Source organism: Poecilia mexicana, unplaced genomic scaffold, assembly GCF_051168715.1.
Source record: "Poecilia mexicana isolate PSO_F unplaced genomic scaffold, ASM5116871v1 scaffold_4, whole genome shotgun sequence".
Classification (NCBI taxonomy): domain Eukaryota; kingdom Metazoa; phylum Chordata; class Actinopteri; order Cyprinodontiformes; family Poeciliidae; genus Poecilia; species Poecilia mexicana.
Window position 1 is genome coordinate 17,876,297 of NW_028263373.1, and position 27,976 is coordinate 17,904,272.

The 27,976-nt window shown below is 38.2% G+C and overlaps 2 protein-coding genes across 2 annotated transcripts in view; both read right to left on the minus strand.

Annotated features, from left to right (window-relative positions):
- LOC106922345 (adhesion G protein-coupled receptor D2) overlaps positions 1-5,342 on the minus strand; it is a 79,174-nt gene extending 73,832 nt beyond the window's left edge. Inside the window, exons 1-6 of the mRNA XM_014994660.2 lie at positions 5,234-5,342; positions 5,114-5,150; positions 4,833-4,857; positions 2,591-2,815; positions 1,836-2,450; positions 161-358 (exon numbers count right to left, since the gene is read on the minus strand). Coding sequence (XP_014850146.2) covers positions 161-358; positions 1,836-2,450; positions 2,591-2,815; positions 4,833-4,857; positions 5,114-5,149 — 1,099 coding nt within the window. The 5' untranslated portion in view covers position 5,150; positions 5,234-5,342. The remainder of the gene's footprint in view (positions 1-160; positions 359-1,835; positions 2,451-2,590; positions 2,816-4,832; positions 4,858-5,113; positions 5,151-5,233) is intronic.
- A 1,187-nt stretch (positions 5,343-6,529) lies between these two features.
- On the minus strand, positions 6,530-27,411 carry kif14 (kinesin family member 14). The gene is made up of 29 exons (XM_014967375.2): positions 26,192-27,411; positions 24,704-24,958; positions 24,526-24,613; positions 24,262-24,360; positions 24,013-24,065; positions 23,889-23,919; positions 23,587-23,694; positions 23,380-23,496; positions 22,721-22,839; positions 22,044-22,216; positions 21,127-21,274; positions 20,592-20,655; positions 20,302-20,486; positions 20,048-20,150; positions 19,724-19,881; positions 19,493-19,640; positions 18,334-18,480; positions 17,673-17,805; positions 17,162-17,255; positions 16,797-16,935; positions 16,159-16,265; positions 15,146-15,243; positions 14,239-14,472; positions 13,924-14,111; positions 13,281-13,433; positions 10,186-10,308; positions 9,971-10,045; positions 8,691-8,841; positions 6,530-7,852 (listed from the first exon to the last, which is right to left on the minus strand). The coding sequence occupies exons 1-29, from the start codon at positions 27,187-27,189 to the stop codon at positions 7,476-7,478; spliced, it is 4,866 nt and encodes a 1,621-aa protein (XP_014822861.2). The 5' UTR covers positions 27,190-27,411; the 3' UTR covers positions 6,530-7,475.
- Positions 27,412-27,976: the final 565 nt, after the last annotated feature.

Sequence of the window (27,976 nt, forward strand, 5' to 3'; positions counted from 1 at the left end):
GATTATGATCAGCCTTGGTGCCTTTTTTACGCCTTACAATTACATGTGTACAGTCAGATATAGCATGGTTAAATATCACATAAAATATCCAACATAAGACACTCATAACAGGTTTTCATTAGAATACAAAAGAGTGAACAACAGACCAAAAGAAACTTACCCTTCTTTAATTGACAGACGACTCTCTTATATGAGCTGCACCTCTCTAAGAGACAGCTCTCTGTAACAGGGTTAAACACTCCACAATCTTCATCAATAATCTTTTTCTGGAAAACTTTGACAGTGAAAGTTTGGTTTTGCCAAGAAGTCCCATCCAGCAACGACTTAAATAAATCCACAGCGAAATCAGCAAATTTCCCTAGCAAAGGAAATTGGTAGGATTAATGCTTTTGTTAAATTAAAACCATTTAAAATGTGTTGACGTAAAAATGTTGTTTTTTAAAAGAAAAAAAAAAGGTAATCTGAAATGCAGTTTCTAAATATCCCTGGATTTTATTTTACAGTGCAAACCTTATAGTTTTCATTTGATCAAATGTACTATTCATATTGATGCAAATCGCTCTTTGTAAAAAAAAAAAGAAATAGATAAATAAAATAAAAAATAAATAAATAAATAAGTGTAAAAAGTCCAGTAAGTTACAAAATGTGTTTTAGAAGTAATAATAAGTAAAATAACTTTCAGAAGTAAAATAACTTTGTATTTTGCTTGACCACCTGCTTTAGAGAGCAGGAGGTCCTGGCTGATGAGTATTTTAGGGTTTAGATATTGAGCAGAAATAACAAATATGGAACGTAAGTCAGAAAGAAAGTGAGTATACTATCACATCTGCAAGTTCAGTTGTAGGAGAGGGAGTGAGGCTTTTGGACACTGAATGCTCACTGGGGACCATGATGTCAGAGAGGGAGAAGTCTGTTTTCAAGGGTGGGACTCAGAATGATCTAAGTTAAAAAACATTTACAAGAACCATTTAGAGTTAATTTGCCAGCTACAACTTAGTCATCATTGCTCATTTTTATCCGTTAGTCCTCAGTTGGGTGGTTTAAAATAAATAAATAAATAAATAAATACAAATATTTCTCAGTATTGACAGCTACTGTAGACAGAGCTTTGGAAAAGTATTTATACTCTGAGAATTAACCATGCCAAGACAATTTCTAAGATATCATGACACTACACGAACAGACTTCAATGGCCGTTAAACTTTATATGTGATGTAAACTTTATATGTGATGTAAAAAGACAAAGTAGCACATCATTTTTAAATGAAAGGAAACAGTTTTATGGTCTACAATTTCCTTTAAATACTAATTTGCAAGGAGTGGTGTGAACTTGTATTCAACTTTTACTCCAATGTTAGCTGTGAGTCCATTGAAGAATGTTTGCAGGAGCTTTTCACATCTTGAAGCTGGCATATTTGACAATTATATCTCAGTTAGATTAGATTGAAAAGTGTCTGTCAACGTCTAATTTCGAGTCTTTCCACTTGAAAGTGCCAGATGGGAGGAGGTTACTACATGAGCCTCGCTCAGACCTTGGAATCTTGTGTGCGCACAAAAGCTGTTTTTGCCTGGTGTCCATTAGATTTTGTTTTTGTCTGCATAGCAACCACACCCAACCCAATTGTGAAATCAACTAATGTGAAGTAAAAAAATAAAAAAAAAAATAAAAAATGCTGTATAGTTTTCTGAAGCTCTGGACTTTAAGGGATGATTTTGTTTTCCTTTAGGTTAAAACACACAAACTATTTTCCCTTTAATTTAATCAAAAACTAAATCCTTGATATTAGATTTTTGCAAAAACGTTTTTCTTCTTCTTCTTGTCATTTAAACTGTACCTTGACACGGGCTTTCCCCCCACATCTGGTCCTCTATTTCCAGCAATGGCTCACTCCACTTAAACACCAGCCCAGAGGAGATGGTTGAACAATCATTTTCCATGGTGAGTATTTCACAGCTGCTCAAAACTCGATCCCAAATGTGCAGATTGGTAATTCTCCCTGAGAATGCATCATTTGACTCAAAAGACCCGTTCTGGCCCTGACCAATAATGAAGAAGCTATCTGGGCTAATGCTGTCATTATTACAATTCATGCCATTCCCCCTTGAAACCACGTGACCGTGAGCGTACAGGGCCCAGCTTCCGTCATCCTGGCTCCAAGAAACACACACAGAGTGCCAGGAGTCGTCATGTTCGAAAGCGTTGGCGTAAGGCCCTTGTTTGCTGTGGATCCGTAGAGCCAACTGCACAGGGTTTCCCTGGGTCAGATTTGCTCGGAGTTGGAAGTCATTAATGGAATAAGAAAAGACTGTGGAAATTCCAAAGGTGTTTGCACTGAAGTGTAGTTGGGTGCAAACAGTCAATGAGCTCATGGAGGGAAACTTGTGCAGAAGGTGAGCATGCATCTGGTCCGAACGCCTGGAGAAATCCAGAATCAGTGTCTTGGAAGAATCTTTGATTTCATCCCAAACAGAGAGAGAAGGAAGTAGTTATAAGGTTAATCGTAAAATCAACGATGGATTCATTTTACTCCTAAAAATGTGGAACATTTGTGCATCTTATTTGTTGACAAAATAAGCAAAATAAACCTACGTTTTTGACGCGTTAGGGTTTTCCTGGCAATCCACACACCATCAGAGATATTCTGGTTTTTTAAGAAGCTGTTTAGCTGTTGGTAGTCTGCCGGGTTGGAGACAATAGCTAAGTTCCCAGATAGCCGCTTGCATAGTTCTTCTGCATCCTTCCATTGCATGGAATCGGGAACATACTTGTAATAAAACTTGTCATATGGCTGGCCTCTCCTTTTCACTCTTAATGCTATTTGAAAAGCAGAGACAACAAGTTGACAGAAAAGCTTCCACCAAAGTGGAAGTCAATATACAGGCGACATTCCAAAAGTTCAAGAGTGTCACTGCATTAAGACAGATGAGAACTGGCAAATAAAAGTTATTCTCCATATGAACCAGATTACTGTGTAAATGATGCGATGACGATCTAAACAATTTGATGTCATTTCAGGATTTCAGCCATCTACAAAAGCCTTACGAGAGTTTTCCAAGTCTTTACGGTAAATGGACTCTTCGGCCCCTGCCAGACCGCTAATTATTTTTTTGTATGTGCACATCTAAAACATGCATTACAAGGGTGGATAAGTTGCACTCGCTGTGAGTCACTCTCCAAGTGATGATGTAAGTGCTGAAAAACATCTGGGTGTCTCACTGAGAGGAATACCTCTCTGACTTGCCTAAAGCATGTGAGACTTCACTGCTCCAGCACAAAGTAATGCATTTTCCATGTAGCTCTCGGGCTAGATTAATCTTTTAAGATTTTTAGTCGCAAGCTGACCTGTTACATCAAAAGTCTTGAGTTTCCTGTTTGAGGACGTTTCCACAAACATGAGTTTCCAATTAATAAGTAGGACTAAATTCCTGTTCAGTTATATCCTGATGAGTCTTGCTGTGCGTGCTAGACTGCTGCACGTTTTCTCTACATATCAGCTGATAGGCTGATAGAAAGATCTCCAGATCATCCACAGAAACGAATGCTTTACCCACTGCAGATTTGCCTGAAGGTTTTTTTTTATTTAGGAGAGTGTTGATCATGAAAGAATTTGGATTTTGTATCTGAGGAACAATTTCTGTGAATTAGGTCACCAGATCTGTATTAGTTCAGCAGATCTAAATTTTAAATCTCCTGGATCTAACAAGATTCCCTCTGGATGAGCAGCTGCATCACAAATTGTACATAAAAATGGATTTAAGTTTCTTTACCACATGCAGCTATGGGGAAAATTAAGAGACCACTGCACTGAACCCCACTGAAAACCTCAAAGTTATTCCACCAAATGTTGATTTCTGAACTCTTCCTGAATTAAAACATTAGTATTGTTGTTTCTAAATGAATGAACATAAACTTGTTTTCTTTGCACTATTTGAGGTCTGAAAGCACTGCATATTTTTTGTGAATTTGACCATTTGTCATTTTCTGGAAATAAATGCTAAATTTTTGTTTGGAATTTCGGAGACATGTTGTCACTAGTTCATAGAATGAAACAACAATGTTCATCTTACTCAAACATTAACCTATAAAGAGTAAAATCAAAGAGCTGATCATTTTGCAGTAGTCCCTTCATTTTTTTCCCGAGCTGTATTTGTCATTAAATTTAGTATGAAAAATACAGTATGAACCAAGAGGCGCCATATTAACAGAAAAAAATATATTGACTAGCCTTTAAATAAGCTTTGTTTAGATATGTAGAGTTTGAGTTTCCCATGTCAGGCATCCTGTTATGCGGGAATGGGATGCCAAGGTTTCCCTCCTGGAACAGCAACCCCCAAATTGATCAACAAATGTGCCACTGATGACTTACCAGTTTTGTTTTCCTTTTTTGTAACATGAGAGTTTATCATCACTGAATAAAAGCTCTAAAATTAAAGGCTGAATTTTTCTGAAAAATTCCGGGTGAAATTATGTTACTGCAATAACAGATGAGATTCACTGATGTCTACTCCTAAATGTGGTCGACACTGAAGAATACTCAATAAAATATTCAACAGGAAGTGACATAAATAAATATCCAATAAATAGATGCAACAAAAAAAAAAGCAAGGAAGCACACCCACAAAATGAAATCACTCAAAAAACTAAAAGCACTCAGTATAAGAACAACAAGAAATGAAAATAAAACCAATAAAAAAAGCTTAGCTGAAAAGAGAGGAAATATGCAGTGTTAACAAAGTGATAATAAATACATAATGTAACTAGACAAATGTGAAGAACATCACTGCAGCTATTTTTTTTTTTTTTTTTTTTTTGTAAGAGAAAAGTAGCTTACCTAATATCCAGCTTTGAACGCAAACCTGTAACACAAATATAGGTTTAGTTCAGCTGTGAAAACAATTTAAGTTAAATTAGTAGGCAAGCGCTCAAACTTGGAAACGGATTAGTGGCCCAATGAAAAACTGCGTTCTCCAATTCCAGGTCTGTTTTTAAAGTGTTCAATTTAACAAGACGGGTATTAATAGATTGCACACGTGGTTTTCAAACTAACAGGAACGCACATTCCAAATAGTTTTAAAAGAAATACTACTGGTTAAAAAAATAAAGACTACTTACAAGCAGAGATAAAATGGGGAAATACAACCAGTGCATCCTGAAACAAATACTTTGTTAGCTGGAAATAAAGCGACAAATCCAACAGTGATTTCCAAAAACAACACAACGCGTTGTTTTTACCTGATTTGTTCGTCTCTTTTGGTCGTCTTCTCATTTCAAGTCGAGCTGTGTCTGTGAACGCACCATCAATCCGTTCTGAAGTATGTTTACTACTTAACCATGCAAAAGTAGAGCCGAAGTGCTGCTGACTCCAGGGAGCATGAAGGGAGGATGCAGATGAGGCTACGCAGACGATGAGTGGGTGTAGCCTGGAGCCAGCAGCAGAGGGTGGTAAAAGTAGGGTTCAAGGACATTTGGGGGCTCGAGGATGGACTTTTTGGGGTCCAGTAATTTTAGAAACAATGGATAAAATTGTAAAGTGTTGACTAGTTTTCAAACCTTTGGCAAATAATTGTGGCAAGCTAAATATTAGTTTCTGGACCAAATCTTGACAAACAGTGTTTTTCTTAAAAGTGCTTAAAACTAATCGCAGTTTGTTCGGTTCCGTTAATCCACCTCGTATTTTACAGTGATACACCGTAGCTCAATGGAGTTGAGGTGTTTCCTGTATGGTCAAATTTCACAAATTACTGCTACAATCTCTGAGCCCTATTGTTAATACCATTGCATGCTCATATTGGAAAATTTATACATCTTTCCTTTTTGATCCTTGAAGATTGAAAGAATGTTTTTTTCTTTTCAAGATTTCTACAGTGTTTCAGTTTTTCTTTGATTTTTTTTTTTGGTCAAAAGTGGCTTGCTTTTTGTTTCTTTTCATAGAGTCTCTGCTTGTGGGTCCACAACTTATCGCTCTCTTCCCTGCTGCCAGTGTTGATTGAGCTTTGCATTGGTGCCAACCACAGAAAGAGCTGACCCTGCTTGACCTTAACCTTTCACCATGAAGGTACCAATGACCAAGAAAACTGTACTTCCAAGTGCAGATTGCATTTTAAAAATAAAGTCTTGGCCTTACATACGAGATAGTTTTTAATGTAAAGTTGTTTGTACATTTTTCTTTGGAGTTCATCATAGCTGAAATTCAATTTTCTCTCCCAAATATTGAGTTTCAGGATTTGCAATTTTATAAAATAAGTGCAAAACCCAGATTTAATTTGTGGTCAATTCTACACAGCAAAAATGGCACAAGACACATCACAAATAGCTAAATAAAAATAAAATGTGCAATTTGAGAAGACAACAGTTTAAAGACAGCAACTTGTTTCAAATATCATCATCTTCCATACTAGTCACTGAGAACCAGATGAACAAAGTGATTTCATCCATATTCACCTGTGTTGATGATGTGACATATTTTGTGTCAGTACAGTAATGGATGCTTTGGGCTTCTTTTTCCCTTGTAAATGATGCAATCGTCAGTTTTTTTGTGGGGAAGCATTAGTTTAATGTGTTTTTGTTTTAAATAAAAAGTACAAATATCACACAAATTTCAAAGGTTAAAATAAAATGTGGGCTTCCATACTTTTTCAGTTAATGAAAAGTTTAGTTGAGAGCCATGCATATGAGAGCCAGCATAAATGTAAACACGTTGAATGTAGAAAAAATATGATTTTATTGCTACTTAACAGTAAAAGTCTTTGAATGGGTGCGCTCTACCAGCAATGTATTGTGAGCTGAAGGTAAAGAACTAGGAATCCATGTGAAATCAAGCCATGCGATTCTTAGCAGCTGTGCAAGTGGCTGGATTATTTTTAAAGCAATAAAAAAATGGTTACAACAGCATTCGTTTAGATACAAATATTAGCATGGAACCCAAAATTTACAATTGTCTGAGTGCGAATAGTGTGATATGTTATGCTGCAATACAATACACAGGAGCAAACGATGTACAGAATAGTGTAAAAACCAGGTCCTCTTATTCTTACAAATTAGCCTACCTGGAGTGCCCATAATTGAGACTTTACATGTCCCAAAAATATATAGTCCTGAAATAATGGTTTGGCAAAGACTGCCCTTTTCTTTAGAGCTTCTATTGACCCAACATCAGTTAACGTACAATTTACACTCATGAGTAACGTTCTAGCTTCACTTGGCGCATCATAAATATATTCAAACTGGAGGGCGTGATTTTACCATACCAACAAGAGAAATCAAAGAAACTTCAACAGTATTTTCCTTTACACCATGTTGAAAACAACACAATTGTTACTTTTGAATGTTTCAAAGAAAGATTGTGTCCATTTTCTGCAATTTGTTAATGCCACAGGCAAGTATTTATTTGCTTAAAGATTGTTTCCTGTACTTTTACAGTTACTTGAATCCTAGCAGGTTGCCTCTCTATTTTTCTTCAAGGTAAGAAGAGATATTACACCCAGTGAGGGCTGCCACTGAGCGGCACACCTGAAGCAAAGGGGTACACCACTTTGTACACACCTTTATTTCTAACTGCATTGTGAGTGGTGGGTCTGTCTTTAATGGAGGAGTCATTTTCTAAACTGTTGTCCGAACCGGCTGAACTTCTGCTGTCGTTCACCCCCTGCTGGCTCCAGAAAGACAACGACAAGGACTGCAGGGCGGAGTGGAGATCATCTCGTGCAGATATGACTGTCTGAAGACAGGGAAGCTGCAAGGACTTAGCCTCTACTCCCTCCTTGGACAGGCCAATGACCAGTTCATCCACCGCCTTGGTAGAGGAGGAGATCAGCTCTCTGCAGCTGCTGAGATCAGGATTTCTATCCATACCTGGAAGAACAGAAGCCAATCAAACATGCACTTTTTTATCCAATGATCACATCTCTGTAGTGGAAGAAAGATAATCAAATTTTAACTTTGCCAAATTTGTTTTTAAAGTGTTGGCATAGAATAATAATAATAATAATATTGACAATTTGAATAATTTCTAATAATTACTGGAGAAAAGTAAAAAAAAAAAAAAAAAGGTACGAGTAGAGCTTCAGGTAATTTAAAAAATTGAAATGTATGTAAATACCACAAATAATTTAAAAGTGCAAAAACAAATACATAAATAGACAGAACTGACATACGTTTAGTTTCTGAAACCTGTTAGGATAAACTGAAGTGTCATGTTAGTTCAGGATGGGATCAACTTTTATGTTGAAATGAGAGGCGATCGCAAGTCAAGGAAATTTATACTAATTGATCCACTCAGAATTACAGGCAGGACTCAGAATATTTTTTGACTATTCTAAAACTGCACTGCAAAATTAGGCTCAACTACTTGACAAAAGAAACTAATCAATTGAAAGAGGGTATGATGAATATAATTTCTGACAACGTCTGCAATCACCAAATCTCAAGCAAATAGTGCACCACTGTTGGACGAACAGTACTCCATCCCTCCATTTCCAGGCATGAAGAACCGATGCCAAGGCATACGGATGCAGTTCTAGCCACATGTGTTGACCTAACATCTCACTAAGATACTGTTTGTCAGATTTCCTCTATAATTTGACAGTAGTTTGTGCTTGCACCTGATGAGCTTTATTTACAAGAGTAAGTCAACCAGTTCGAAGATTAAAAAAGAAAAATTCCTAAGAAATGTGCAATTTCAAAGAGTCACCTCGCAGGGCAGTAGACAGACAAGACTGCATCTGTTGGATGGCCTGGGTTAGCTGGAACAGTTTGGTCGACGTAGTCCTCAGTCTCTGTAAATGAGCGAGTAAGACTGCATCTTCCTCCTCCTCATGCGCCTCTTCATCATTTTCTTGCTCCTGTGTGAAAACAGAAATATACCCAGAACAGCAAATAATGAGTAAGATACAACAAAAAAGTCGGATTTTAGAATGAAAGTCTTTGACATCAACTAAGTTCAATACCGCTTCTTTAAACATGAAGAAAAAAATGCTGCTGTAATTGGACCTTAACAGGGTTTACTTTTCACCACTTTATATAAAAATAATTACCTTCAATAACTTAAGCAATTCACAAAATTTGTATTTTCCACTCAATTTTTACATGAATAAAAGCCAAAATGTCTCTTTGTGAACACAACAGTAACATTTTGCGTAACAATCGTAAACAGAATGGTCTCAATTCGAACTGCAGCCGTAGCAAAAATTGTAAGTGACATTTTGTGAGACCAAATCTGATTCCATAATTTCCTTAACATGTCCCATCTTGACGACTAATACAAACGGCTTGGTGGGTCTGGTTACCTTACAGTGTTGGGGCAAATGTACTCTACCAAAAACGGGCCAATGCTACCTTTGTTGCTTTAAGAAAATTAAAGTTCTGGCAGCAAAGGAAAATGCCTGCAAACATTATAAAAACACATTAATGTCAGAGAATAAGAAAAAGACTCGCTTCATACAAGAAGAGGGATCTCCATCCACACTCTCTCTAAGCAGAACACTGTGCTGCATACATGTCCACGAGATCCCATGACAGAGGTTATAAATCAGCTTTATTTAACTGTGGGGGGGTTAAATAATGGCCTGCAAGTGTCCATTACTGGTTCAACAAAACCACTGGCTAGTTTGTGTGGCTAAGATAACTTCAAATAAGCCTGTTAGCTGTGACTTATGCCACTTCATTCACCATATTTATTACGCTAACTACTGCCGAGGGGTGAGTGCGCAGAGATAAGCTTGGAGAGCATTGAGCTTTACAGTAGCAATAAAGGCGGAGTGGCATCTTTAACAGGGCTGTTGTGGGACTGGGTGTTAATCTATTTCATTTAATCTCATGTCAAGGCAGAGGAATTGTTTCAGCTGACTGTGCAGAGCGCCATCTGATTCTGGTTTCAAAAGCAGCCACCAGTGGTTTTTGGGATAGTACACACACACACGCACGCACACACACACACGCACACACACCTATACGTGTGTTGCAGAAACTCACCGAAATATGAGACTGAATGTAGATCTGCAGGGCACGAGACATATCAAGAGTTTTGGATTTTAGACTCTGTAAGACCTGGAAGCAGAGATGAAAGGCATCAAAGGCAGAAACTCACTCACTCAGATTTCCTTCGGTCAGTCTACAGGTCAGTCATGTCAAATTACATAACATCAATCAGACAATTTCCCGCTACAAATGAATGTCTGATGTCTTACTGGGTTTCTGGGATAGGCCAGCTGAGCATCTCTGAGCGTTTCCCTGGTGATGGCAAGGATTTCCTCCAGGAGAGAGCGCACGCCCTTTCTGGTTCCCCTCAGCAGACAGCTCAAAAGTGATTGCTGAAAGCATAGAGCATTAAAGGCAGTGAACATGTGTAATGTGCATGGACAGTGGAGAGCTCCAAAAACTATAAAGACATAACCAACAAAAGGGCAGAGAAAACAAGGGTACAGCAAACATCCCTGATAGTCTGGAGCAGAGCCTGAAGAGCTGGACTGGCTGAATTAAAAGTGTTGCAAAACTATTCAGTTTGACCTCAATCCCAAAGTGATACTGCTTAGAATAAAATAAAAATTCACTCTTCCGTCATCATTGATTATGGAGATTGTGGATTTTTTTTTTAGTACTATTATTTGTATATCAAGAGGTTATATAAATTTGTTTATATTATGTGCATTTTGGATACCTTCTCCAAATTCTTTAAACATGTAAAACCCCATACAAACATAACAGAAAGAAATAATTGGGGGGGGCGAAACAAGAAAAAAGATGTCCTATCTATCTTTTTAACTTAGTGACCTGGTGGGTTAATTACATTCTTCTACACATTGAGAAGGTACTCCACAAAGGGGCTGTACTTGCAAGTAAATTTTGCTTGACCCTTGACTGTTTGACGTTTTTTCTGTTTTCAAAATGTTCCTACAATGTGGATGGAGGTAGAGATTTTCAGAAGAGTAAAATACAGCGTCAGGCGAGAAGAGAACAGAAAGCCAAAATCTCATGGTTCAACGTGATCACCGGCACTCCATAAACAGCTATGAATGGATCACTTTGGATCTGGGTTCTAAAAATCCCCCTGAGAGTGCAGAAAAGAAGTTACTCCAGAATTTGTACAAACTTGGGAAGAAGAAAAACATATTACTTCAGTTGCAGGCTGAGGTCTGACATCTGTCACACTGGTCTAAAATTGAAGGGAAGAGTTTAGATAAACGAGATTTTAAAAAAAGAAGAAAAAAAACTCTTTTTTTATTGCTTTAAACTTTACAAACCTAGCACATGGTGTACTTAGAAATATGCTGAGAATCACCTTATCCCACCATGACTCAGACAGTTCTACACCCAATTCACGTTCCCAAGCAGTTCTGATTTTAATCAGACGAATGGGACTCAATTGCCATAAGTTTTCCATACAAATGTTAGAGAGGTTTGATTTCTAATTAGGCCTAAATCAGGCTCAGCAAGGAAAGTTGGAAACAGTGATGAGATACAGTATCTAATTTGGAAGCAGAGGAACAAATATGAGGAGACAGGGTAAATTTTGAGGGCAACTCTGAAAAACAAAGACAAAAAAAAACGTCTCTAAAGGTCTCTATCGTGCCAAGCGGCTTTAGTAGCAGCGGGGAAGTGGATGATTTCTTAAAGGCATTTAATTAGAGGGAGACAAAATTCAAAATGGGACCTAAACTGACAAAATCTTAAGGGTAGAGAGCACAATGAGATGTGAAGTTACAGAAGGTAATTTAATAGGTATCAAATCATCATTAGATAATTGAGGCTGGCGAAAAAGGCGGAGAAATTGATTGAATAAATTGGTGGTTTCCTGACATTAAGGAGGTCCTGAATATCAATGAAATCTGAAATCTCTGTTCACCACAACTGCAGAGTTCAGAAGATGATTTTTTTTCTGAAAATGGCGAAATTTCAAATACAAATACTCAAATACTGCTATGAAATACATAATTTCATAGCAGTCCTTATATTAAAGCCACATACTGCAAATCCATATTATGTGGGAATTTCTAGGTAGAATTGATTTTAAATAAACTGTAAGCATCCCAACTTCCAAACGCAGGAAAGATGAAAAAGTAGACCTTCAATCAGGATTACAGTCAGCAATCACAGGTATTATTTATGATAGTTTTAGAGAATTAAGACCAGTTTTAACTCAGAAGAAGTTAGCAAAAATCCATACATTTAAAGCCTGGGGGATGTATATTGTAGAAAGAATAACCACACACATTTGCAGCACCAGCTGCTAGAGTGAGTTTGCTCTATCCCAACTTGAAATCAGTGAATAGTCAGCTGTGACTGTTTTTATATCTGAACATAAAGTGAGATATCCTAACTTTATCAGGTAAAATCTCTTAAAAAGTGAAGATGCTGAAGGTGAAAATTAATGCTTCCTTTTTTTTAAACATTTGCATTAATGGCAGATTTTAGCATTTAAATGCAAACTTAAAAAAAAAAAAAAAAAAAAAAAAACATGGTGATATTCAGCACAGGTAGTTGAGCTGAAAGCCTGATTACAGTTTCTGAATGAACACCGAGACCTTAACGTTTGGAGACAAGTGGTCTGATGACTAACATTGAAGTATTTGGCCATAATGACTGTAAAAACACTGGCAGGAAAATGCGGCAGTTTACGAGCACAAGAACACGCTCACCATTGAAGCCTCTGGGTAGCAACAGGATGCTAAGTACAACAGAGTCAACATTATGGAAAGGGAATCACAAAGCTCTCATTTCAGTCCCATAGAAGATTTACGTCCAAGAAACACTCCTTCAAATTTGGCGCAGTTACACCTGTTCTGTCAGGAGGAATGGTCCAAAACGCCAGCAAACTACTCTGAGCAGCTTACAAAGCAAGACCTAAAACATTTGCTACAAGTCATACAGACTAAATGTTGTTCTACCAACTACTGGGGAAATGTAAGAAGAAAAAAAAATCTTTGTTTAAAAACATTCTCTCTATTGTCATTTGGGAACTTAGAACATCTGGCTTCCTAGATACAGAAGTAAACATCTGGTTTGAACTGCAGTGAAAAATGAAACTAAGTAGGTTTGTGGGTCACCGCTTTCTCCTGCTTCATCAAGGCAGCAACAACAATGCCCCTCTTATTATTTCTTCATGCAGATCGAAACATTTTGTAGATTTAAAAAAAAAAAAAAAAAAAAAAAAAAAAAAAAGACATAAGTATTCAGATCCTTAACAACTAGGTTGTAATGTCTTAACTGCTCTGGCTATCCACAAAGCTTTTATTACTTTTCATTTTCTGCGGATCAGAAGACAATGGAGTATTACAAGAGTTACCTTGCCTGTGGCCCGATTGCCAGGCGCCGTAACACTGAGCGGCATGCCCGTCACCACCGCCAGCTGGGCGAGCGCGAGCATCGCCGCATCCAAGCACTGACTGCTTTTCCTCCTTGCTTCCTTCACCATCGATGTGATCTCGGATTCACAGCCCTGAATTGGGAAAAACAGTTATTTATTTATTTTTTTACATCCAACATCAGGCTAGCATAAACAAACAGATGGAATTAAATTTAATTTACCAGCGAATCAATCAAAGTCAACACAACGGTTGATGAAGTCTGAAGGGTCAGTAAATAAATTAAAATGGTGGAAAAAAAAAAAAAAAACATATTAGGTTTTAGGGGTAAAAATTGTCTGTTTAGGTGCCAAGAGTTGTCAGGAATTTAGATTTCCTTTCCATATATTCATGACCTGTGTGGAGCTCAAGGCTGAGAATTCCCTCTGCTTTGCCATTTCCATAGACAGAGCTCAAACAGCTCAGAGCTAAGACCTGTCAGTCAGATCGGCATTTTGATAAGCCGCCGCATATCCAAACTACGCCTAATTGAAGACCATTTTGTCGGCTTAAATTTTGCCTTTTATATGAAATGAAAATACCCAGAAACCTCCATCCCAGCTTTATGTCACTATGTGGGTTCACCTGAATAAGCATTTGGAAGAATCCTCCCATTTTCTTGACTTGGCTTTTAAGTTCTTCGGCAGTCGAGTACAGCAAGCCAGAGGAGCGTTTAACAGTGGCCAGCCACTGCATGGCAACAAACACAGCGGTCTCCACCGCCGTAGTGGCCTTGATCAGTTCAGTCTGGGCTGCCACGCTGCACACAAACACTGCAGATGGATGAGCAATCAGAAAAGTTTGAGTAAAATAAAACCCCAACACTTAACAGTTGAACAAAGGACTTTCATAATATTCCATAAATGATTGTTTGGGGGGAAAAAATCAGTTGACGCTCACCACTGTCTTGGCTGTCATCATCTAGACCCTCATACAAGTCAGATATAGTTTGGACAGCCGTGTATACCAGATTCAGATCAGACATCAGTCTGTCTGCCAAGGTCTCCTCTGTCTCGCTATAGCTTCGCAGACGAGCCACGGACAGGCCAATCAGCTCCTTGCAGAGGCTGGGAACAGCGGGTTCCGTGGCGCTCGTTTGGTTGGAAGGAGGTTTGAATGATCCACACATCAGCCCTGCAGTGCAAACAGGAGGAGTGACAAAAATAACTAGGGTCACTGAAAGTTTCTCTTAGTTATTTTAAGACAATATAAAACCTTTTGAGGATCATGATTTAACAGCAAGACCTATATTAATTGTGAAAAATAGCTTCTATCAGTTAAATAACACTTTGTTCATCTACGATTGTTTTTTTTTTAACTCCAGCATATAAGCTATGTGCTTTTATATTCAATTCAACTACAATTCACTATGCAATACAGTGCCTGTTGTAAATACAGGTTTCAGCCAGCTAATGAAATTCCTGATTTTCAAGCCAAACCCAAGCAAAATACCTTCTTTTCATGACAGCTGATAGTGGAAACGCTAACAAGAACGACTTGGTGTCAGTTCCCTTAAACCACAAAAAAACTGTTTAAGGAACAAGTATTGTTTTATAGAAGTTTGCAGAGAAGGGTTGAAGTGCTCTTCAACGCTGTGCTCAAAATTAAATTAATATATGTACAAATTTTAAATTTTATGCATTTGAAAAATGTTTAAGATCTTTAGCAGAAATCATGCTTTTTTTTTTTAAGATGACTTAAATTTTTATTTTATTGGTACAAATCAAGTTTAAAGTACTTAAAGTACCAGTCAGCTCCTAGAGTTCAAGGAATTTTTAAACAACTGATTTGTTATCAAGCATCTTACCAGCAGACTGTGAGGAGTTGGTGAGGCTCTGAATGGGATGAACTCGGATTTCATACAAACGTCCAGAGATTCGCTTTGTCTTCAGAAGGCTTCGGCTCCTGAAGTCCAACCAAATATAAGCCGTTTAAGTTCACAGCCAACTTCAAATTAATCTTTTTTTTTTTTTTTATAGACATTTTGGGAATAATATAACTGAGAACTGCAATCATGAGGATAGTCAAAATGTAGGATTTCGGTTAAAGAGAGAGAGAGAGGGAAAAAAGAGAGAGCAGGAATCTTAGTAAAGTTATGCTGCATACACATATGTCCATTAAAGTCAGAGCGAAAAGCAGGATGGAGTCACAAACTGTGTGTGAATTGTTTCATTTGGCTGGATCTGGTGGAGAGCAGGGCACCACCAGAACTTCTTGCCATGAAAAACAACACTGTGACAGGAAAATGTTAGATGTTTGTAGTTTCCCTGTGTTGTGTGTGTGTGTGTGTGTGTGTGTGTGTGTGTGTGTGTGTGTGTGTGTGTGTGTGTGCGCGCGTGGGCGTGCGCATGTGCGTCCATCTACATGTTTTGTTTATAAGGTGTGAAGTCTGACAGAAGGAAACTTCAATCCCCCTCAATTTAAACACCCTGTTCTGACCTGGTAGACAAGAGACTGAATAAAATAAAAACCAAATGAACCAAAACAGGAAGGAAAAAAAATGACCAGCAGTTTGCTGATTACACTGTGTAAGAATGAGAGGATCTTGTGTAAAACATGTGTATACAAACTTCATTACCTCCATGTATACACAATTAGATTGTCAAAGAACATTTCTTTTGCTTTGAACAATGTTGAAATAAGAGCTTAATTGGCCAGCAAAAACCCAGACGAGATTAAACCGTGAGTTGGAAACATGCAGAGGGAAGTTTGGAAATTTTTTCTGCTAACATAATTCGTACAACTAAAGCTAACTACTTACTGCAAAGACAAGATGCAAACGGAGGGTCTGCAGGATAAGAAGGGGAGATGGATAATTACCTTCGGCGAGAAAAGGAGGAAGTGGAAGCAGAGGAGGCTGATATATCTTGCTCCCACTCATCATCAGGGTCATAAAACACATCGTCATCTTTAGAGGTGGAATCCCCCTGCGGAGAGTAAAGCAGTGCTGACAAGCCCGGTCTCACTTATTCAACTTAATGAGAAAAGCACGGCAAAGTGAGGCTGCATCCCTCCATCAGACATAAAACAAGCCAATCTGGACTGTAAATAAGGTCAAATGGGAGGGAAATAGGCAATTAAGTGAGAGGTGATGTCAGTCTCTGATTATGCAGAATGAGGAATGGGAAAGCTGGGAGTCTGCACATGTTTTTCTCAATACACAGCATATGATGTCTCATTAAAACACCTTTCAATGGAGGTAGGAAATCTTCTGTGAACTTAGCAGCGTATTATGGAACACAGGAAGAGCTATAAATTCAAACCAGAGACAAACAAAGGAGAATCCCTAATTGAATAATCCTGAAAAAGCAGAGGCAACTTGAGACGGTCAAGAAAACAGATTACAAAACAAGTACACACTTTGATGCAGACAGTCAGCTAATCAGATAAAACAAACACACACACAAAAAAAAAGACTTCAAATTACATCAGAAAAATCTATTTCAATGAAGACCAACCTGCTCCAGTTCTCTCATCACAGCCATGTTGTTCTGGAATTTTTCTAAGCTCCAGAAAGTGGAGATTCCCAGCTTTGTGTTTTGAACGCGCACCTGAAGCCCGCCTTGCTGGGTGTTCTCAGACTCAGCGCTTTCATGTCTAAAACGGAAGAAAAATGACAACAATGATAGCTAATCTACACATTTTGTATAATATTTGTATAATTTAAAAATTTTGTATAATATTTTGAATTGCAGCTTTCAGTTTTAAAACCCTATGTAGAGTTACATAGGGTTTAAGCTGCAATTCAAAATATTATACAAAATGTTTAAATACATTTTGACGGCAACCCCCTGTAAAACTTTCCAGACTGCGTCTTTCCCACCTGCTGAAGAGAGTGTGTTTCTTCAGCTTAACGCTGATTTTATTGGCCTCCTCAATCATCAAGGACAGCTTCATGGCATCCCACTGTGGAGAAGCTGCAACACAGAGATACAACACCAAGACATGACGGTAGGCTTCTGAAAGCATTTAAAAAGCACAGTGAGGTTTAGATGCCCAAAATTCCACTTCTTATTACGCCAGCTATATTACAGAAGTTTATAAAACATGAATGCACCAAATAACCTTGCGCTGTGGATTTGATCTGATCTCTGCCAGCAAAACTCAATGCTTCCGGTTTAGATAATGAAATAAAAAGAAAAAAAATATATATTCACTATATTGCATGACAGACTTTGGATGATCAATTTGATGAAATACACCCCTTTCTTTCTCCTGAACCAAGGGACAAAAATATGAAAAAAGGGGGCATTACGTTTTTAAGTATAAGAATCTTAAAAAGTTTTCCTGCTAACTTATTGAGACACATAATTGTAGCAGCTGTTCCAACTCACCATTCCTGGTAGTTTGCTTCTCCCTAAGAGCCATTTTCTTCTGCATCTCCTCCAGCTCCTTGCTGATCTTCCTCTTTTCTGCCTCCAGGGCATCTACAATCTTTGCTTGGCAAACTCTGCGTTCTTCCATAGCCTGCAGTGAGTCACAGCAAAGTAAACAATGTTACACCCATCAGGCCATAACATTTAGCCTTAAACCAGGCTATCGCATAGCTCAAAAACAAACCCCAAATGGCCAATTCATTAAGAAGATTAAGAGTAAGGATATTTATTTAAACTTATGCTTGTTTTCTATAGTCAAAAATTAAGGGGCTGGGAGATTAATAACAGTAATAAAGTTGCTGTACAGAGCTATCTTATGATAAAGCAAAAGCATGTAAAAAATCTTAGGTAAAATACACAAACAAAAGTCATACTGAGATTTACGACTTGCAAGTTTATAAATATTGGATTTTTGGCTATTTCTTCAATGTCTTATTCTAAGATTATAATACACAAACCAAAATATAATTTTGTAAAAACAATATAGCGCTTCATTTCCTCTCCGCCTCCAAGAAAGAAGATGCGTTTAAATTTCAACCAAAGGCCAGGTGAGTGCACAGGGACAAAATGATCAAGTCTTTACATATAAAAACAAATAGCTTTTTTTTGTTTTCCTGACCTGAGCTTCCATGTGGAGTCGGAGGCGTCTCTTCTGGGAGTCCACCTCCTTTTCCAGCTCCAGGTTGGCCATCTTGAGCTCTGCCATCTGGCTAGCCACCCTCTGCCGATCTCTGTCTTGCTGACGCTTTCGCTCATTTTCCTCATTCTGAAACAAAATGACAAATTTATTAAACGTGCCTGGTGCATGGTAGGCACAGTTCAAATTAAAAGCACTGTTTAGTACATCATGTTTTTATTTAGTTACTACATTTTTTTTTCAGTTTTTATTTGCTTGAAAAATGTTTCACCCTAAAAGCTGAAAGTATTTTTAGGAATTAAATTTGAGTAAAATTAAATTTTCAAAGAGATTAGTAATAAAAAAAAAAAGTAGTTTAGCCATTTAGTATCATTTCATGTATTTCTGAGAATTTTTGTATATTAATGTAACTCATGAAACTCTTTACCCGTCCCATCCCCCTGGTGGACAGTCAAAGTACTACAGTTAAGCGCCAGTTTTAGAAGTTAATCATGGCCGCACTTGCCTTCTGAAGCAGAGCTTTCACATGTGGTACAAAATATATTTTTTCAAGATTACAGAAGGTTAAAAAAAAACTATTTTAATTAACCTTTCAACTGTGATAAAAAAGTGTATTGTTTCTGTATCCTGGAGGTGCATCTGAATGAATACATTTGAATATGACTGAAAAGTTCATTTATTTCAGTAGCTCAGTTCAATAAATTAAACATATTATAAAGATGAATTCCACACTTTATGATGTTATCAAGCCTTTTCTGTGTTATGACAATTTTCCACTTAAAGCTAATGAAAGGACAACATTTATAAACAGACCAAAAAAAAAAAATTAATGTTTGGGCTTAGTGAAAAGCATGTTTAATGCCGGTTAAATGTTTTCATTTTCAAAATGTGCTCTTAATCTGACAAACTATGCATATTTCAGATACACCTGTGTGTTGAATTTAGTAGATTTCTTGATTTAATGTGGACTTTAATTAATTTGAAAATTCTAATTAATTTATGATTTTAATTAGGTTTGCATATAGAAGAATGGCGTTTTGTTAAGATTTGTCAAAAAGCATCTAATAAATCGTCACATCTTAAACTGTACCATTTTCTGACGATACAAGGGCTTTCTGAGAATTTCAAGGATAAAACATACCAGTTCTCTCTCCAAGGCTTGGATCCTATTTTCATAAAGGGTCTTCTGGTCAGAAAGCTCTTTTTGAGCCACCTCTTTTGCCATCTGAATTCCCTGCATCATCTCTTGTTTTGCCTTCAAATGAGCTTCTTCGATTTCTGCCTCCAGCCTGAGTTAAAAGCGAGTGATTTAAAGGAATTCTGGCTTTACTTGTTAGTTTACCAAATTAATAAAGAGTTCCTTGACACTCACTTTGCTCGCTGAGCTGCAAGAAGCTCATTCTTGGCAAATTCAAAGTCTTTTTGTCCATCCCCGGCTCCTGTCCAGCACGATACCCGCTTTCCAGACTGCACCTCTGCTGGGTGATTAAAGCGGAAGTAGTGGTCCCCACCGAGGATAACTCTGTCACCCTGGACACCAGATTTTAAAATAAATAAATAAAACATGAGATGAGCACAGAACCTTGTGCATAAAATTATTTCGTTGTCATCAGGATGTTGGCTTTGTTTTACTAATTAATCCTTCAGATCAAGTTTTACAATAAGGGAAGCCAACAAATACTTTTCTGGTACTTACATGGTGTAGCACAGTGGATTCATAGACGAGGTTCCCATTGACAAAGGTCTTTGCGTTATCCATAGGGATGATGCTGACCATGTTGTGGATGTTACTTATGACACTTTTGGTGGGGGAGGAAAAATTATTTAACTCTAATTTAAACTCAAATGCAACATATTGATCGTAATGAAACATATTGACAGATTTTTGCTGAGCATAGTTTAACGTTTATTCAACTGTACGCTGTATTACCAAACTACCAAGACTCTCACCAGTGCCGATCAGCAATAAGAGTTCCCGTGAGCTGAATGTCGTGACTGGAGTCCGGTTTGAGTTTGCCCACCGTGGTTCGGCCCTCTTTGATCATATAGAGAAGCATCTCTGACAGCTGGGGGTCCTCGTTCAGATTCACCAGGTTCGGAAGACGGTTGTCCACTTTGAAGGTCACGCCTGCTTTCTGATTATACGAGATGTGAGAAATACTTGAGATTTTTCTTGCTCTGTCTTCGCTAAAAGAGAAGTGTTACGTTTTTGTTTTGGCTTGGGAGAAAATAAAACACACCTGTAGCTCTTTGGTCTCTTCACGTTTGCGTATCTCTGCCTGCTCAAGTTTCTCTCTCCATGCTCTGACATAAAAATAAAATAAAATCACTTCAGAAATTCTAATGAAACTGTTGCTTGATTCCTTTCATATCTAAACTTTGATATTACTCTTGACTTTCAAAAATAATGAAGGTAAACCACAAAAAATGTGATGTAATTACATTAAAGCTGCAGGGTTTGAAAGTACGAGTTTTGTAAAAAGCTGAAGATATATTATTGTAAAACTGCTCTAAAGTTAAAAAAAATTATAATCTTAAATTGTAAGTCAATGCTAATAAAACTGTAAAGAAATGTATAGCTCCAATACTCTAAATATTTTCACTGTCAGTGTACCGTAAATGTGTCTCACAATTGACTGCCGACATCCAGCTGGTAGGAAGTTACAGTGGAATTTACAATAACATTTCAACAGTAGATCTAAAATTATACTTCAGAAACACGAGAAACAAACAAAGTTTAAGAAATGACGTTAGAATGAGTGTAGTGATTCTGACCGGTTGGCTTCAAGCATCTCTCTCTCTTGTTGACAAAGTTTACTCTTCAGGGTGCTGATCTCCTGCTGGAACATCCGGACTCTCTCCGGCTCAGCGCCCTGGGAGTTCATCTGGGCCGCACGCAGTTTCTCCACCTCTGCCTTCAGCTCTAAAAACGCACCACAGATTGGGCCAGACTGATTAAATGAAAACCTAACTAGCACTGAGCAAATATCAGCAACAACATAATAGAAAAAAGCAAATGAATAGACTGGAAAGAGTTTACTTTTTCTTTTTTCTCCATTAAGAGGTATTCAGAATTTGTCAGTGACAACTGATTTACTGCATACCGGTGTTCTAATCTGAACAGTAAGTCTCACACTGACCAGTGAGACGAGCTGCATCTGCAGCAAGAGCTCCCCTTAGTGCTGAAAACGTTGAACAGCAGCACAATGGTCTCATGAAAAATAATACTTGCATGACAGTTAGCCGCCATGTGCAACTGACAGTGCATAAATAAGGGCAGGAAGCAAGGTTAGGGCCACGCTTTCATTTCAGCTGGAGAGCAAAAGAGGCGGTGAGAGATAAATGTGAGGGCAGGTTATAATGTGGGGAGGAGAGTAGGAGATGAAGATCAAACTTTCTGGAGTAAAAGTTCACAAGACTGAAGAAAAAAAAAAAAAAAGAAAAATCGAGAACAACCAATACAATGTTTTCAGGTCTGTCAGCTACTAAAGACATATTTTTCTTTGTCTTTAGTAGAATCAAACAATGAATATGCATGGTGCCAGTTTATAGCATAAAATGTGCTTCCAGAGATAAGAACCACACAAACACTTTGTTTCTACCTCTAAAATCTGAACAAACAGTTGCTCAGATTGTGTAGATTAATCAGATAACATGAACTCGTTTGATTTTGTAAGTGCAGAAAGTCTGACCTCTGATCAGCTTGGCACTGGTGTCTTCATTAACTTTGGCCACATTGATGATTGTGCGGGCCTGCTGAGCATATCTCAGCGTGCTCAGGCTCTCCTCCACGTTAGTGCCAGCTGGGCTCACGGTGGCGACCATCGCCGTCTTGGAGTTACCTCCGAGGCTTTCCTTCAACAGCCTGCAAGCCGAGAAAAAAAAAAAGAAGAAAAAAACGACTTTACAAAACAAAAACAATGCTCCAGATAAGCTTGAATTTGAAAGTGATTCCACTTTCTACTTCATGTTTTCAGAGTATGTCTCCCAGCACCCTTCAAAATTACTGATCCTCCTAGGACACATAAGGATCCATAATGGTTGGAACTTAGCTATAGCTATATCGTGAGCAATCTTTTTAAAAACAGTTATGACTGTGATAAGTTTATTGTGAAAAAAAAAAAGCACAATGAGGGGCAAGGGGGAAACAATTCTAAAGCGGCAACTACAGCTACAGCATAGTGTGGCATCTTTGGATCACAAAGTGTAAACAGCAACCATTTATTGTAAAGCTTTTGTAAACATTAGGGGTGCCAACAAACGTGGATGGCTGAATATTGTATAAAACTGCGCTGCTAGTTCGACACCAGATTCTTATGTGGAAAGAAGCTAACAATGTTGTGTTTAATGAAGCTTTCTGCATCCTTACCATGTGAGAACAGACTCTCTGTATGGTATAAAAACCTTCTTCCTGGTGAGCACCTGTTCTGACAGAGCAGAGATGACCTTTCCGAGAGTTAGCAGGGACTTGTTGATGCTAGCGCCCTCCTGTAATGTCACAAAATAAATCATGTTTACCTTTTAGTAGCTAATACAGAGCACACAGATTTCTAAAAAAAATTATATATAATCAATGAAGTAAAAGCTGAGTCAAGTCAAACATTTGGTGATAATAAAAAAAAAACAGTGTCATACTTTTTCTTTACACTAAAAATCTCACTGAGTGCCACTCCTACTGAAGCTTCTTAATATCAATGAATTATAGTCATGTGAAAAAAACTGAGGCCAACTCATCAGATATTTAAGAAATTAGTTAAAATCTAAATTAACCTTGTTTTACTCATTAAAGATAGGTAATCGAGAAAAAGAAAGGACATGACCATGCATCCAGTAATATGACATCAGCAAATATGTTGCTGTTATTTGATTAATTTAGACCAATATTGTGCTGTTTTATTAGTTTTGAACTGCAATAAAAGACAATGAAGATAAGTCCCCAGACTGACGGCCTGAGTAGAAGCACTGCAAGACACAGAAGCTAATATTACAGCAGTGCTAAACAGGGAACATCCCAACGTCTGTACCAACCCTGAGTCTCTCTCCAGATGTTTGGGCTGTGCGGCTGCGCTCGCTGCCCGCAAGGTCGACCAGGTTGATCCTGCTGCTGATGCTGTGGTCATGTTCCTCTCCCTCCACAAACTCAGTCTGAACGGACAAATAAATGAGTCACCAAATGATAAATTAATGCACACATCAGAAAGAGTGTGAGCACATAGTGACGACAGAATTGTGTACCTTAGTCTGGGTCATAACCAGAGTGAAGACAGAGTGAGACCTGGAGCTTTTGTCATTCATTCCTGTGGCTGCTGTGGCTCTCTGCTTGTTACCGAGCTCCAACCAACCCTTAAAAAAAAAAAAAAAAAAGAGGCAAAGTGAATAATGAAAGATTCATCCTAAATATTAACTTTGGAGACTTTTTTCAAATAATAAGCTATATTCTTTTTCAAACACAAGATTAACTCCAGCTTTCATTTTATTTCCCACTTCAAAACAACCTCTAAGAGAAGAAAAACTCTACAATAGTAGTTCTAGCTTACCTGAATGTCACTGTAAGAGCTCACCACATTCCTTGAAAAAGAAACAAGATAAGCAGTTCATATGCATCATTTTTGATTTTTTTTTGGAATGAAACGAACATAAAAAGAGAAACGGTTCTCTTACGCAGAGAGCTCGGCAACATAAGGACCATGGACCGGATGCTCCCTCACCCTCAGCTGAAAAGCAAGTGCGTTACATTTTCACCAATTACCTCGCAATAACAGAAAGACATGTCCTAGTAGCATTTTGATTTGGCATTTATTTCTTCTTTTAGCAAAATCTGAAAGCAAACACGTCAAGGGTCAGATTGGAAAGCAGGATTTCTAAAATGTTAATAGAAAAATACATTTACAGCTGTTGCAAACTACTAACCGGCATCTTCCTCTGGTTTGGCTCCTCCCTGGTAACCAGCAGATCATGAATTTTTTCATTATACACCTCAAAGTAGCTCATCTCCACATGACATTTCACCTGAAAGGCCACATAGAATAGATTTTATGTTGTGATACCTAACAGGAAGAAAAACGTCCATATCTGTGGTGTTTTCCTGGTAAAATAATTTAGAAATAAGATTTCTTATGGCAAATTCACTCTAGAAAACAGGTCAATGAGCAATCCATTTCAGTGTGAATCTACCTCTTCATCTTCCATTGAGGCCAATCTCATAAATAGCTCTTGGCAGAAACGTGGGATGACCCCAGCCTCCTCCTCAAAACCCATCATTCTGAAAAAACCCAAACACAATCAAACCAAGCAAAGTGAAAGATTTACAAATTTCATAAAGGCAAACAGATGAACTGACAGAAACACTCACGTGTATGATTTACCAGAACCCGTCTGGCCGTAGGCAAACAAGCAGGTGTTAAATCCTTCGAAGGCTCTCTGTAACAAAGGCCTGGCCAGGGTTTCATACACAGTTTTTTGGCTGGCGAAGGTGGGGTCGTCTCCATCCACAGAGCAGAAAGAGAAGTCATATGTGAAGGAGTAGCTTTGCCTGGACTCTGGATGCTGGACATTTGTCTCCTGGCCGTTCATAAAGATGACCTGTGCGGCCTTTTCAGCCTTCTCTCTACAACACAGTAGAATATGTACACAATGTGGAAAATGCACTTTGTCCTCATTTCCATTTCAGTGTGATAGTGTTTAAATAAAGAACAGCCGTGTTTGCAGGGCACTTTAAAAAGCATCGATGGTTTTAATTAGAACAGAAATCCTAATTGTAGAAAATAGTGTCCTTCAAAACTATCCATATGTCTTTAACTTTTTCAGATTTTTCCACATCATAAGATCAGATACTTGTGTTTTGTTGAAATTTGTATGATAGACCAAAACAAACTATCACAAAACTGTGAAGTGGGAGGAAAATTATAGTTGGATGTCAATCTTTTTTCCCCAAAATATTTTTGAAAAATGTGGTGTGAAAATGTATTATATCCAGTCTTTTCCAGTTTACTTCTAGGATTGCTCTGAATTTAGCTCCATCTTTCTTGCAAACAGATCTGAACAGTTTTTCTCTCCCTGTTAAAGAAAAGCAGCCCCACACATGATGCTGCCACCACCTCGTTTCACTGTGGGAATGGTGTTGTCAGGATGATTAAGGTGTTAATTTTTCCAAAACACATAGCATTTTGCATGCAAGCCAGAGCACCTTCTTTCCTATAAGGCTTGTGACAAATTTCAAAGACATATTCTTGCAGCTTTCTGCTTGTGGCTCTTCTAGAAATGCCAGATCTGTAGAGTTCAATTCTGCAGGTCCTCCAGAATTGCCATGGTGTTCTTGGCTGCTTTTTGGATGTTTTCCTTGCCTAGCCAAGAAGTAGGTACCATACCTTGCTAGGGTTACAACTGTTCCATTTCCATTTTTTTAGGATTATAGACTGAATAGTGTTCTGTGAGATGATTAAAGCTTGGGATATTGCTTGATAACCTGTTTTAAACTTCTCCACACTGGTCTCTCTTCTGTATCCCTTTGTTTTCATAATATGTTTTGCCCACTAATGTTCTCTAACAAAACTGAGTCATTCACAGAACAGATGCACATATTCTCAGATTAAATTACACCTATGCAAACATTTCAAAGGCATTTAGGATTAGATATTATTAATAAGTATACTTTTGCAGAAATTTTTTTATGTTTTTGTTGATAAAAAAAATGAGAACCTTTTTTCCATCACTCCACAAGTAACAACGTTTTGTTGGATTAAGTAAAAATCAAAATACAGAACATCACAGAACATGTGGCTGTAATGTTAAAAAGTTGAAACTTTTTGCAAGGTTCTGAAGACAATAATGACCCACAAACCTGGAACTGAAGGGTCGGACCCGGACAGCCACAGTCACTGCGCTGTTCTCCATCTTAAATGACTCCTGATGCCCCGCAGCCTGGCTCAGGGTTTGATCACCAGGGGCTGGAGTGGACATCCTTGCAAAGATGGCGTCCCCTTGTTGATTTGCGGTGGTGGGCTTTCTCTCCGGCACAGCAGCGCGGCTTTTATGCACACTTGAAGATGCCTTGCTAACTCTTGGAGTTGTAACTGGTTTGGCGTTTTCTGCTTGCTCAGCTTTGGGCCTTTCCAAACTTGCAGATTTACCTACAACCTGCTTCGGTGCTTCTTTGCAAGCCAGTCTCTCGAAAACGTCCCTTTTAGCGGCGATTTTCTCAAACGGCGTCCTCTTGGTGGGAGTTTTAAATGTCTTAGTCGAATCATCTAGATGCCGTGAAGCAAATGATGGCGTTTTGGTTTGCGCCCCGGGAGTTGCAGCTTCTGATCCCTTTATTTTGGATGCAGTTTCTCTTAAACTTGACGACCTAAATAAACTCGCCCTGCCATTTGGTTCACTGAGTACTTTTGAAATTGGCTGTGGGTCAGCAGTAACGCTGACCCCACGCACGGCTTTATGCATGGAGGGCGTCCTGGTCCTTCGCTGTAGAGTCAATCTCTTCTCTGGAGCAGGAGTGCTGTTCTGGCTGCTTTCGGTCAACGATTTCTCGGCACCACTCTTCCTCCTTGACCTCCTTTGTAGAGTGAGTCTGCTTCGGTAAGGCGTTTGCAGCCCGCTGCCGCTTTTTGACAGCGCAGAGACGACATAGGTTCTGTTTACTTGACGGCTTTTATCTGACAACCTGCTCTCTTCAGCCCCCGATTCTGCACCCGATATCCCACTTTTTCCTAAAGATGTGTCTGGTACCTTTACATCTCCCTGTCGGTTTCTGCCGCCGGGTGTCTTGGACGTTGATGCTGACATTAGATGGTCGTAATAAGTTGTATGCTTCCTTGCCTGTACGCTAAATATAGACATTGCGATGTTCCTCAAAACGCTCAGGATTAGCTAAGTAACGGTAACTGTACACTTTCCTAACGCTCCTCAGCATCTACAAAAGACTAAAACTATTTGAAGTACATCGTAATTTACTTTTTAAAAGTAGATCGAGTCCCGTCCGATGTAAATGGTCCCACTAAAAACAGAACTACTTTGTTTATTTATACTTTCATGTTCGCTTCCGCCTTCGCCCGCTTCAATTTCAAATCGCGACCGTCAGTGACTGCTGATTGGCTGAAGTAATAGCGTCACGTTTTTGGCGCAGTCATGCAACCACGTTAAACGGACACTAGGTGGCAGTATATGTAAGATCGGTTTTATCTTTTAGTTGAGTGCTCCTTAATCTACAAGTCAGAACTCACTTTAGATGTCTACTATAACATAAGTATGATCAGTTTTCTATTTTTTTGTTGTCTTTAATTAGTTAAGATAAAATCTGCCTTCTCTTGTGACATCTATTAAGGATTAAGGCAGCAGGTTAGGATTCTTTTGAGTACATGTACTCAGAAAAACATTTTTTTATCAAATTCTAACTTGAATGGAAATTAAAACGAGTAGTTTATAAGAAGGACTCAGACTTGAATGAAATTATGCTTCAAAATCTCAATATTTTAGAACCCACTCATCCCTTGTCATACTTTTGCCAAGTATCCCAAATGACCGACTCTATTCTTGTTGCCCTTGTGATGTCATTGACAAAATACGCACAAAGAAGTTATTTTATTTGTAGTGCACTTTTTAGAAATGCATCTTGTGAAATTCTGTG